Source organism: Ictalurus furcatus, chromosome 6 (genome assembly GCF_023375685.1).
Source record: "Ictalurus furcatus strain D&B chromosome 6, Billie_1.0, whole genome shotgun sequence".
NCBI classification, from domain to species: domain Eukaryota; kingdom Metazoa; phylum Chordata; class Actinopteri; order Siluriformes; family Ictaluridae; genus Ictalurus; species Ictalurus furcatus.
Genome location: NC_071260.1, coordinates 15,342,402 through 15,354,952, shown reverse-complemented (window position 1 = coordinate 15,354,952; position 12,551 = coordinate 15,342,402). Strand labels below are relative to the sequence as shown.

At 41.3% G+C, this 12,551-nt stretch overlaps 1 protein-coding gene across 2 annotated transcripts in view; it reads right to left on the bottom strand.

The window, feature by feature from the left end:
- Positions 1-12,551, bottom strand: part of plekhm3 (pleckstrin homology domain containing, family M, member 3) — a 40,824-nt gene that overhangs the window by 16,808 nt on the left and 11,465 nt on the right. For both annotated transcript variants that reach the window (XM_053626689.1, XM_053626687.1), the window contains exons 5-6: positions 6,374-6,519; positions 3,798-3,991 (exon numbers count right to left, since the gene is read on the bottom strand). In XM_053626689.1, the coding sequence (XP_053482664.1) occupies positions 3,798-3,991; positions 6,374-6,519 (340 nt within the window). The remainder of the gene's footprint in view (positions 1-3,797; positions 3,992-6,373; positions 6,520-12,551) is intronic.

Sequence of the window (12,551 nt, the reverse complement as noted above, 5' to 3'; positions counted from 1 at the left end):
TCAGAGCTGTTATCTTGGCAAAGGGAGGAAGCACAAAGTATTGACTAAAAGCAAATAATTGTTGCACACTTATATTTAACAAATATTTTTTTGATAAACCTGTGTTCTGTTTGCAATTGTTTGATATCCATGAGAGCAGAGTATTTTTGTGAATTTTTTAAACAAAAGATCAAAAGGTTCAACAATAAAGACAATTTTTCCCAGCATTATTTGCTCATATTTACCAAGGGTAATTAGTGGACCACACTGTTAGTGGATATTAGTGGACCACAATATTAGTGGACCACACTGTACTGTAACAATGCTGATTTCACAAGTTTGTGATATTTTGGTGGTTCTACTTGAGTAGCAGAGCAATAAAGCTCTGGTACTTATTCGATTATTATGATAACATCTGGGAATTTCTCTGAACAGTCTGATCAGACAGTTCAGCTGGCGTTTGAGGGGCATCATATTGTATCATATGTTTTGCTGGGTTTTTGCAACATAACCAGTATCATTGAACCAACCATAAACCATTAGGTAATTACACACATTTCTTACAGTGGGATGCCATCACTGCTCTCCGAGTATACCATTCATCAAAAGAGAGAACTTGTGTTATAATGCTAACATTTACTGTTTAGAACTTTTGAAAATGTATATCATTTAAGTTCTGGTTTTTAGCAGTAAACGAATGGCTAATGGGAATGGAGTAGAGTAGCAGTCCATTTGCTTTCATTCAGAGCTCTGGGCCGTTTCTCATTAGACTCAGCTGCTATTACTGAACTAATCTCAGCCTAAACTGAGGGATGGAGGAAAGGAGTGTTTGTTTAGATGAGGATGAATTTCCTCTTTTATGTTTTGGGGAGGTGCAATGGTCAGAAGAGGGAAAGGCAGCAGTGCGAGCAATCCCACTAAGATAAATGGAGAGGCTGAAAGGTTTGTTACTGTGTGTTAATATGCATTGGAGACATAACTGACACTTGATATGAAGTTCATGAAATTAATCTGGAGTCACAAAAAAAACACACACCGGTGGGGGGGAATGAATGTGCAAGTATGGGATATTTGCACTTTACTTTGCTGAGAAATAAATGATTGTATACATACTCCTAATTCAGTAGCATAACGAGAAAGCGATGAGGATGAGAAGACAAACAACTCAAGATATGTTATTTAAAATAAATAAATAAATGAGACAGAGAATGATATTAGCATTCTGCTTCTAGCTAGGCTAAATAAAATGTACTACACTGAAATATACTACACTGACAGAATGCACGAGCTGCCCCTTTATCCAATGTGAGACAACTTAATCCCCAGACAAGTGCTGTTTTGGCTGAACCAGTTTATTTAAAGGAAGTATGAGGCGTGAAAAAAAACCTGGAGCGTTATAGTGTATTCTTGTTCTCCGCCATCATTCCAGTCCGTCATAGCACCAACTGGTCTCTCATTCTCTCTATCTCTATTTGGGTGTTAATATATATTCTCATGGCTCCAGTCAGTCTCTCTCTCTCTCTCTCTCTCTCTCACCCACAGAGTAAATATATTCTCTGGTCTACAGTGTTTGTTGGTGGTTGGTATCCAGGCGATTCAGGGCTTGTCGACAATCAGAAGGAGTCCAAATGCAGGAGCTGCTATCGGTAGTCAGCAAGCACTAAGCCTGAGGGATTCTGGGTAAGGTATTTGCTCCGTGCTCAGTGTTTGACGAAACATAATGACTCTATATTGAAAAAGCATTTTGATTCAATCTCACCAAGAACACACTGACAACACATCAGTGGTGGAAACATCACTAGCTCGTGCGTGTATCAGTTTTTCATTCAGTTGCTTGTAGTAAGTAGATAGTAACCAACGCTGTTTTTACTTCACTCATCTAACAACCCGGAGAAAGAAAAACTCTACTTCCTACTGATTTCGTCCAAAGAATACATGTCATTTTATACATTTGTTTCGATGTAACATGCGACAAATAAGCCAATGCTGTGTACATGGTACTGTTTTCCAAATATTATAACCTGCAGCACTACACATGCAACATAAAGACGTAGTTCGGCAGTTAGTAGAAACAATCTTTACTAGGCATATTACATAAATAAAGCTAGACAATGCTACCAGAATAAGGAATACGAAATCTAAATTGAGCAAAATGCAGTACGGTAGAGTGCAGCACAAAACCTGCATCTCCAATACGAGTACACGAAGCACGCGCGTATTATTGAAATGCTTCATCGAGAGAAAATTACGACTAATCAAACGCATTTTTCATATTTGATGAGGAACACCAACAGACATGCTTCCTTTTTTTGTTGAGGGCATAAACAGGATACGATTCATCACCGGAGACACGGTCAGAAGAGGATAAAGACTATGGTTTCATAAAAGTTACTCCTCCCAGAGATTATCCCACAGCTTTGACTTGCTCAGTGGGCTAGCTAAAGAATTTAGGATTTGTCCACCCCTGTATATGGAGGAGAGGATAAATAAATAAATAAAGTTTGTGTGCATTTACATTCATTGTATAAAGTAGTAGAGTTAATATGCGAGTTGAAATTGGTGTTCTTATAGTACAGTGTATGCTGCATGCCTGTGCGCTTATGGAGGTGCATTATATATCAGGTTCTCTGGTGGGCGCTCTGACGGCTCTCTCCGCTCTCTCTACTACTCAGTGTAAACACTCTCCATCCTCTTCAGAGCCATGGATGGGTGTCTGGGCTAGGAGATGGATGGCGAGGGTAATATTTTAGTGCCACTGCCCTCATCAATCCTGCACTGTTTAGAAATTCAGAGCATTAGCCGTTAGCGGCACACAGCCTGGCCGTAAACACTGGACCTCGACGCTGCCTCTAGCCGTGGTCATCAACAGCGTGGCCTGTAAACACCCCAGCCAGATAAAGTCATGTCCCGCTGGTACAGCTGGGATAGCTCCAGAACTGAGGGATGATGCAGAGCTGGACCTCCAACAGATGCTTAGCATGACCAAACCGAGCTTCCCCCCCACCTTTGTTGAGCGCCTCGTCTGTACTTCAAACAGGCGCCCACAGCCTAGGTCACCATGGAGTTCAAAAGAGCGAATGGGGAAAAACAGACTGGCTCGTTCAATAATTCAATGATTCAAGCCGATATATTTGCGCAACAAGAAGAAGGGAGAAGCTGTGACTCTCGAGTCGGTTTGGAAGTCCCGACTCTAAAACGGACAATTTTCTTTGAAAAGTGGTAAACATTCCCTCGTTATCGAGTCAACACTTATGCTTCTTTTCCACAACCTTGCTTTAAATGCTTCAAGCACCATTGTTTGTATTCATTCTTCTAGAAGTAAGAGCATTCATTATTCAAACGCGAAGCAGCGGCGCTGCATTGTGAAACATTTTATCAGAGAGCTGTTCCTATGAATACGTAGCATGAATATGTGTATGGATAAGTACAACCATATGCACTCTATACATGAGGATGACCTTGAAGAGGGCAAAGAGTATTTGTCAGAGAGACAAGCCTTTTAGTGAGGAGCCCTTCACATAAACATAGTCCCTTTATATTTCCACTCAACCTAGGCCATAGGAATCCACTTAGGCACAATAATTCCAGCTCTCTTTACCTCACATGTGCCTTCTGTGTTTCACGCCGTGCTGACGTTAATGATCCGGACTTGTATGTGTGTGCATGCTGATTTGAATGGTGTCTCATATAGTTCTGTGTCTGTAGAAACGGATGTAGGTGGTATCCCGCTGGCACTACATTCTATCCTTTCATTCATGACTGGATTCTACCCCATTCCCCTGCCCTTCTGAAATACACACTTTGTACTGTGCACTCACCTGCGGCGCAGGTCCTCCGCTATTGTGGCTCGGCAGCTGAATAAGTAAGCCCTGAGAGACTTGAGTTGCTGCCGCAGCTTGAGCACAGCAGCTAGAGGTTCCGAGTGTTCGTAGAGGCCTGGGTTCAACTGCTGCACGTCCAGCAAGGGCTCCTCGTATATAAACTCCAGGAACTCCTTAGCTTGCTTGGACACCTGATCGAAAAGAGGAAATATTTGACCTACTTTTATTAGACCGGCTGCAAAAAGACATACGGTATAGAGTACTGGTTTGCGTTTACACTAGGGATGCATCGATACCTGATACGGTGCTTATTAGAGAGAGATGCACCGATACTAAATTTCTCAGCCAATACCGATAACCGATTATTCTGACTGATATCGGCCGATACCGATAACCGATAGTTTGCTGGTTCTGTCTTTTATACCATCTTTTAAATGAATAATAATTAATTCCACAATTCTGAAAGAAATGCAAATAAAAACTTTATTCTCTCCGTTTCAACAAGTTGTTTAACAGTAACTGGTCTCATAAACAGAAAACACATTACTCTAATTAACATTAACACATGAACTAAATTCCGAAGATTAAAGTAAGATTATTAACTTATTGAATGTCATTAATTCATATTAACATTGACTGCATTCTAAAAAACCTCCTGTTAGTCTCACATTCACACACCACAAACAAAAGCATTTCTACTTCATCATTGACATCAAACTGGTAATATATAATATCAACTTTTTTTGATGATATTAACTCATATTAACATTAACTGAATATGAAACCTGTGCAATGTATACCTTTTTTGTCAACTCATCTTCATTTAAATCTTTCAATGGTGTACTGGCACTTTAATTCAGCGTGAGCAGCTCGACAAAAAAAAAAAAATAATAATTGATGCCGAAACTCCTGCTTCACTGCTGCAGCGTCCAGTGTGAAAGCACTCGTTCGTTAACATAGACGCCAAAATAAATACGCTCTGCTTCTGCTCTGCTGCAGCGTGTGGTGTCAAATTTTATCAGTGCCGAGCTTACAAACTGCAGTTTTATCGTCATTTCACACAAGACACATCATCTTTACACACAACACGAAATCATGTTTTCCCACCCTCTTTTGATTGACTGGATATAATCGGCCCTGATCATCGGATGTTTTTAAACCGTCAAAAATTGCCTTTAATCTGCCGATATCGATTACTGGCCAACATCAGTGCATCTCCAGTCCTTATTTACTTGTACTTGGTCGTAAAATGCTCAATGTGTGACATAAGCCAAGTGTTCACTGTCATGCTAATGAACAGGTGACACGAAATGACAGCAAACTGGGCGCATGCCACGATTAATGAAACATCACACATTTAAAATCAAACAGAGCTGTCAAACAGGAAGAACTGCAGGGAAAGCATGCAATCTCAATGCGCATGCGCAGTAGTCTATACTGCTACGCTACATCACGCAGTGAATTCATGGACATTCAAGATGTTTGATTTATTTTTGGATTGGTTTTTGCAAAGCGGCCGACATACTTGATGATGTCGGCTCACACATTGTTAAAACAACAATTAAGATATTCTTCTGGACGATACATATCGCACACCCCTATTACCCAGTGTATCGTTCTTGACGATCGGTCTGTATTTGTCATCAACAACGAGGGCTTCGGATGCAATGAAAACAAGCACGAGTGCTTTTCCGTAAAAAGCGAAAGACCGCACATACTACCATGAGTGCATGAACATGCATGTACGCTTCTCATGACCACCAGGGAAACAAACAGAACTAAATAAAATGTGACGTCTCTGACTGATTAATACTAAGCAGATTACTCAATTTGGCATAATTTACATTGACATTTATTCATTTAGCAAACTCTTTTATCCAAAGCGACTTACAAATGTGGAAATACAAGCAAAGCGATATATCAAGTGGAGAACAATGCAAGTAGTGCTACCATACAAGATTTATAATTGAGTTCTAGAGAAGCAAATTGCGCAGACTAGTGATGTAAGAGCCAGAGTATGTTTTTTTTTGTGTTTTTTTAGGATAATGTGGGATTGGCATTTCAGGGGTTAGTCAGGTGCTCAAGGAAGAGGTGGGTCTTTAGCTGTTTTTCGAAGATAGTGGTCTGGATTGAGGTTGGAAGTTCATTCCACCACTGACGGACAGTTAGTGTGAAGGTTCTGGAACGGCATCAGTTTCTGTAGCAGAGTACTCAAGGTCATACGTGTACTCCGTCTGAAAATAATGGTATAGATGCATTCCCAGTGTACACCTACTGCTTTCTGTTTTAATTAATTTTATTTCACTCCCCCCAACCAATTCAGTTGTCTCCAAACCTTGTAACCATACAACAGCTCTGACAACAGTCTAGGATGGTGACGTCTGTATATGCTTCTTCAAAAGGTATGCGGACCTCATCGAGTTCATCTCTCTGAACCTTCCTCTCAGCAGCGCTTGGTGAAAATAGGGATTCTACCTGTATTATTCTGCAAAGAGTCGACTGCAATCATCTCAGCAAACAAAGTATCACAACTGCATTATAGTTCACCCTCGTGTGTAATTTCAGAACTGCACCTTATGTTTGCTTGTGTCCCAGTTATGCAGCAGTCGAGCAGGAATAAGGAAGAGGTTGTCCTGGTGGCAGCTCTGACAATAGTACCATCCACTGTAGCAGCAAACCTTGGCCTTGCCTCGTGACAAACCCACTGGTCTTTGACATCCTGTAGGGAGGGGGAAAAAAAAAACTGAGGGTAAGCCACAACACAAAAGACATAGAGCTATACAAATACAAGAGATAAACTCGCTTATTGCTATTGCAACATTGCGTAGAGGCCAAAGTCATCGAAGGAGATAAAGACCATGAGAATGTCTCCTTCTGATAATCATTAATAAAGGGTGACCATGGTTCATGTTAGACAGATTAAGTGTTTTCCTGTTAATATGTCCAAGTTTATGGTGTGTACCTTGGTCAGACAAAAGGTGAGCAATTGTATTGCATTTCCGAAAATCCAAAGATAAAACAACCTTGGAGACTTTCAAAATCACTTCATCACTGATTTAAAAAGAAAAAAAAAAAAAGAAAAACGCACAACAAAAGCTAACTGAACGCCACACAGCATCAAATACAACCACCATGGAGACTGAAGTCCTATTCAATAAAACTGATATCAGCTAAAGCATGCAATGCTTTGTCTTTCACACTTCTTTCTTGTCCAGGTTTTCTTCAAAACATTTCGGGACCTACAAAGTAAGAGATTCATCCTAAGGAACCAAAACAGGTGATTGTAAGCTTGGGCAGGTGTCTCTTATCCAAGCCATCTGGGAGATACAACTTTGGGACAGCGTGGAAGAAGAAAGGACATGAGAATGAAAAGAATGGAGAGTTAGGTATGCAGACAAACATGGACGAGCACGATTCTCAGCGAAGCATGGTGTCGGGCAGCCTACTTCACAGGCTGAGAAAGATAGAGAGATGGTAGATAAGATATGGAGGAACAAAAACAAGGTGGAAAACACACAGTCTCCAAAGAGGGGAGGTCTACTGAAGCTTTCCAAAGAGGAGCCAGTGAACACAGAGAAAACAATTCACTGATTAGTGTGTTATTGTTATGATTGTCGGATGTAGGTTGGTGTGTAAGGGGAAAAAAGGGTTATGGAGCAGCAGTAAGACACACTTTACTGCAAGAATGGAAAGCTTATTCATTTAACATATCTCAAAAGATTTTTGCATCATACCAGGGCACTGTTCAATTGTGAATGGTCAGAAGGTGTGTGTGCATATATATATATATATATATATATATATATATATATATATATATATATATATATATATATATATATATTTAATTTAATAACAGCCAGGTTCAGACATTAATTCTATCTTCAAGGCAAATTACAGGTTTAGATGTACATAAACTGATTTTAAAACATTTTTATTGTTGATATGGTGCAGCTTTATTTATTGAATGTAGGGAGACATTCAATTATCATTTTTGCAAAGAGTCTTTGCAGCATTCCGAGGTAGTTTTGAGGATGGAGAGTTTTGCTGTTTCTCAGTAAGAGGACAAGCTTCATTTTTGTCTTATTACCTTCAAGGGAGTTTAAAAAAAATAAAAACCCCTGACCGCTGAGGGAACGACTGTTTCTAAGTGTTATAAATGATGACAGGAATGAACTTGTTTTACAGAAGTTCCACAAACGTAACTATAAAGAGATAAAAAAAAAAGAGTACATCATGTTCTATAATTAACAAGAAAATATCTTGTTATAATCTCTAGCAAATTGTTGTGGTATAAACAAATAAAAACCCTTGCCTACTGGAAAATATTCAACTTCAGGACGGTAACGGCATCACACCACCCTGTTGTTAATTATTTAATTATTTTCCAATAAAACCGCATCCTGTCATCCATCCATTTTCTGTACCACTTATCCTACGCATGTCCACGGGGAGCCTGGAGTCTATTCCAGGGGACTTGGGGCACAAGGCAGGGGACACCCTGGATGGGGTGCCAACCATCACAGGACACAATCGCAAACACACATTCACACACTACGGACAATGTAGAAATGCCAATTAGCCTGCAATGCAAGTCTTTGGACTGGGGGAGGAAACCGGAGCACCCGGAGGAAACCCCAAAGCATGGGGCGAACATGCCAACTCCGTGTAAATGCTGACATTCCACTACACTCTACAGTTATGTTCTATATATATACACACACATATTGGACCTTTGGACATTCAATGTGATGGTACTAAAGTATTAACATAGACTGGACAACGGCAATTCTTCATGTTGTCACACTTCAGGGTAAGTTCAGCCCACACAATTTGCTTCTTCATTAAACAATTGTCGAATTAAACACACACCCATGCAAACTCTCTCTCTCACACACACACACACACACACACACACACACACACACACACACCACTCTATAACTACAAACCATTTCCAGTAAGTAGACTGTTATTTGTACATAAACATACACATTTCATCCAAAATAGCCTGAGCTCAAACGGCGCACTTGAAAACGTACTTTCCTCTTCAGTTCTCTGCTGAAAGATCTTCCATTCTTATGTGTCCCTAAACCAATATGTAATGGGTTGTTCTAGCTGAGCTTGAAGTCAGGCATCATGTACGGTCCTTCACTGCCAATGTAAACCTGAGGTTTTCAGGGGCAGGGACCCCAGACTATAAAAAGGCAGAGTTGGTGTCCCCCTCCTTTTGCTCCACCGCTGATGGGAGCCTGATCGTAGCGCTGAGCCACAGACCACGCAGCGGGGTGTCGTGTGTCATGGCTGCCCTGTAATCAGTGTACATGTGCAGCATGAACCCACAAATACCACCCTACTCTGAAAATAGTGCATCACTGTACCACTCACTTCACGTTCACTTGTTGGGAAAACTATTATTAAGAACACTTTTGCTTAAGGCATATGCTTCAAGAATGTTCAGTTTTTCAGCTTTTATGCAACAGGCAAAAACAAATCCAAAACTGACAGTGTGTCACAGAGGAGAGTAAAACAGTAATGACAGGACTGCTCGTCCAAACTCAAATGGACGGCCATAAAAGCAAATCATGGGGCTTCAGGAAGCTTCACAGGCTACAAATCACATGAGTTTGGCTTCTTTGATTAAACATCCTCAATCCAAAACCGTCAGCGAGTATAGTTTATTAAGCCAATATTTTCACCCATATTCCAGAACATACACAGTGCTGTAGATTGTGTTCTCAAATGGTTTTTTCAGCTTTCACAATGTCCATTGTGGACATGAGTCCAAGAAGGGAGATTTGGTGCCCAGAATCTGTGTCACTTCTGGGAAGAAACTGGCCACGGAGGTACCACAACCTCAGCGTCTAGTGTACAGCGCAACGTATACCAAGTACGGTCCTTCATGAGCTTGCATATAAATCACTGAAATGCATAACCACCAATACAGCTTTGTACGTCAAAGCACATCGGTTTCTTTTTAAGGGGGATAATGAGCAAAAATATTCAAACCGCCCAGATGCCACCTTCAAAAAGGTTCCTCAGACAAACAGAGAAAAGACACATGCAAAATGGCCAGGGCAAATCTAGGAGTGTGGGAAAGCGGTGTGTTTGATGTGCTACACAGCACAATCCTGAAAATGGCAGCTGTTTGGGCAAAAAAATATATAATCAAGGGCACTTCTAGGTGCCTCATTCATAATGGTTTCTGGTGGAATGGGCGTGTCTTGTTCTACAGGAGGCGCACGGTCCTTGGTGGAGAGAGGGTCACTCTGTTCCCCTTTTCCACCGAGGTTCCCGCTTTTGACGCTTTCAAGCTAGCTCTATGGGAGCACGCCGAAGAAGCAGTCAGGTGGGGGGTGGTGCTTCTCTGCAACACAAGAGTAAAGACACCCAAGCTGCTGCTTTGATGTCCTTTATTCAAGCTGACACCCACTCCAAAAAAAAAAAAGAAAAAAAAAGATGTGTACGATGGGGTGAGCATGAGGTTGTGTGTGTGTGGTGTGTTTGTGTCTCTGTGAGTGTGTGCGCCTAAGAAAGATGCGCTGACCATCTTTTTGATGTAAACAGTAGTAGCTAAGCCCCCACCTGACCCTGTTCCTCACTCCAGCTCCCAGTCTCCATGCTATTGTCCCATCAACAGCTGTAACCTTCCCATTTGATCTGCCGTCCTTGTATCCCTCTACAGGGTCCTTCTTCAGGGTTGTGTGAAAAGCTCGAACAGAAAGATAGGGTTCAAGCAAAACTGGAGGAAGGGAAATGTGTTGAGGTGAGCGTGTGCTTCAAAGTTCTTTTCTTGCATAATGATTTGAATATAGATTGTCCAACTCCAATTTTATGATTTCTCTTCCCCAACACAGGTACATACACAGCTGGTATTTAGGTGCGGTATTGAATTGGGCTGTTTGGCGACCCGAGATATGCATCACGGCTCCAATCCCACCAACACGCTGGAGACATCTCCAACAGTTATCATAAATAAAGACTCAGGACATCACATAATGGTCACAATGTTTGAGTCAGAATTCATGCCAGCATAACATATTTAAAAACGTCTTGGAGTATCAAGCCTAATGTGTTAGAACCACATGACCACAGTGTTATCCTAATGTGTTAAAGTGAACTTGAAAGGTGTAGTCTTGTTTTTTTTTAAGTTCCTAATGCACCAAACCCACACACATGCCTTGATTACACTACACTAAAGAGACTTCCAGAATTCAAGCCATTTTGGCTGATGGCTGGATGTACAGACTACATTTTACGATGGTCAAAGAAAACGGTTGAGTATAGTGATCATGTGGACAACGACATGGATCTTAAAGCTGCGGGAAAGGTCAGCCTCTCTGGTAGAAACAGCAAGAACAGCATCTGATTCCTGTAAGAGGCAAGGAATACATATTCAATAAGAATTTTGGTCTGCACTCCAGACCACACTCTTTTCACTAAATATGATGCCTAACAATGACACCACTGGTATACTGAGGGTAGCATATGGTTTGGGATGCAGCCCAAACCTGAGGGTGTAATTATCTGCCGATGTTATCATAATCTCTTCAGCATTACGAGAATAAAAACCATTGGGCATGTCAACATATCTGCGATTATCGAGTGTGTGAAAGAGCAAAACAAGAGCTTGTACTGAGCTAGTGGGCGAACACTGGACATCCAACTAAAACAAAATGCGTTGTTGAAAGGGAAAATCTTCTCGGTGTTATGATCAATCAATGTGCTGATTGTGCAGGCATGCTGTCGCTGGTCTCCACGTGTCTCTGAGGCCAATGGCAGAGCTTGATGGCTAAAGTTTGAAGACAGGACCTTTTTGAAGTGGAGAGGTTTGGGTTAGAGTTTGGAGTGTTTGGCTGTGCTTCTTTCAGGCAGGATGATGTAGAATGTAGAAGGTGGGCATTTTAAAAAATTCCACCAATTCGAGCTTGGCAGCTGTCTGTGAATTACTGTGATTTACCAATACAGATTTTCGTATAGTTTTAAATATATTTTCCACTTCCTAGAAATAACAGGCAGGAATAAAAAGCATTAACTTGCTTCTAAAATTATTTTCGATCAACAGAACCAGCTAGCACTTAAGAAGAGGAGGTTTTGTTTTGTTGCATTGTCAATATAATGGAAAAAGACAGCGGCAACAGAGACAGTGAGAGCAACCTTTGGTGGGTGCTAACAAATTGGGAAAAGAAAAAAGAGGAAAAGAGTGGCCAAAGGGGGGGATGGTGCTCAATCAAAGCCCAAGACAGCACATAGAATGCAACAGTAATAAGACGAAACTCAAGACTCTCCTTCTGTTAGAGAAACACCATCACTACTTTTTAGTCCTTCCCCCAACCCCTCACTGGGTCCATTGTCCTGCATGTCCAAGCTGAAACAGCAGCATCCCCTTGCTCTCCCAGCAGCCTCTGTCCTCTCAGCCCTCCAAAGGCAACTCCCCAACTAATCCTTCTGACAGGTCCTGGAAGGTCAAGGATATTTGTTTAGAGAAAAGCGATTAACGTGTAAAACAACTACAGGTCCTTTGACTGCCCTTCCAAAGTGACTGAAAGGGGGGGTCCAAGGAAACTGGCTCCCATTTGAGAGAGAGAGAGAGAGAGAGAGAGAGAGAGAGAGAGAGAGGAGGAGGCAAGATGGAGACAGACAAAGAAAGACAATGGGTGGAGGTGGAAAAAGACAAATGAAAACTACTCAGTTGTGGAAAATGGGCAGTGAAGGTTTGGTTAGATTTTGTAAGAAACCTTGGCACCTTCA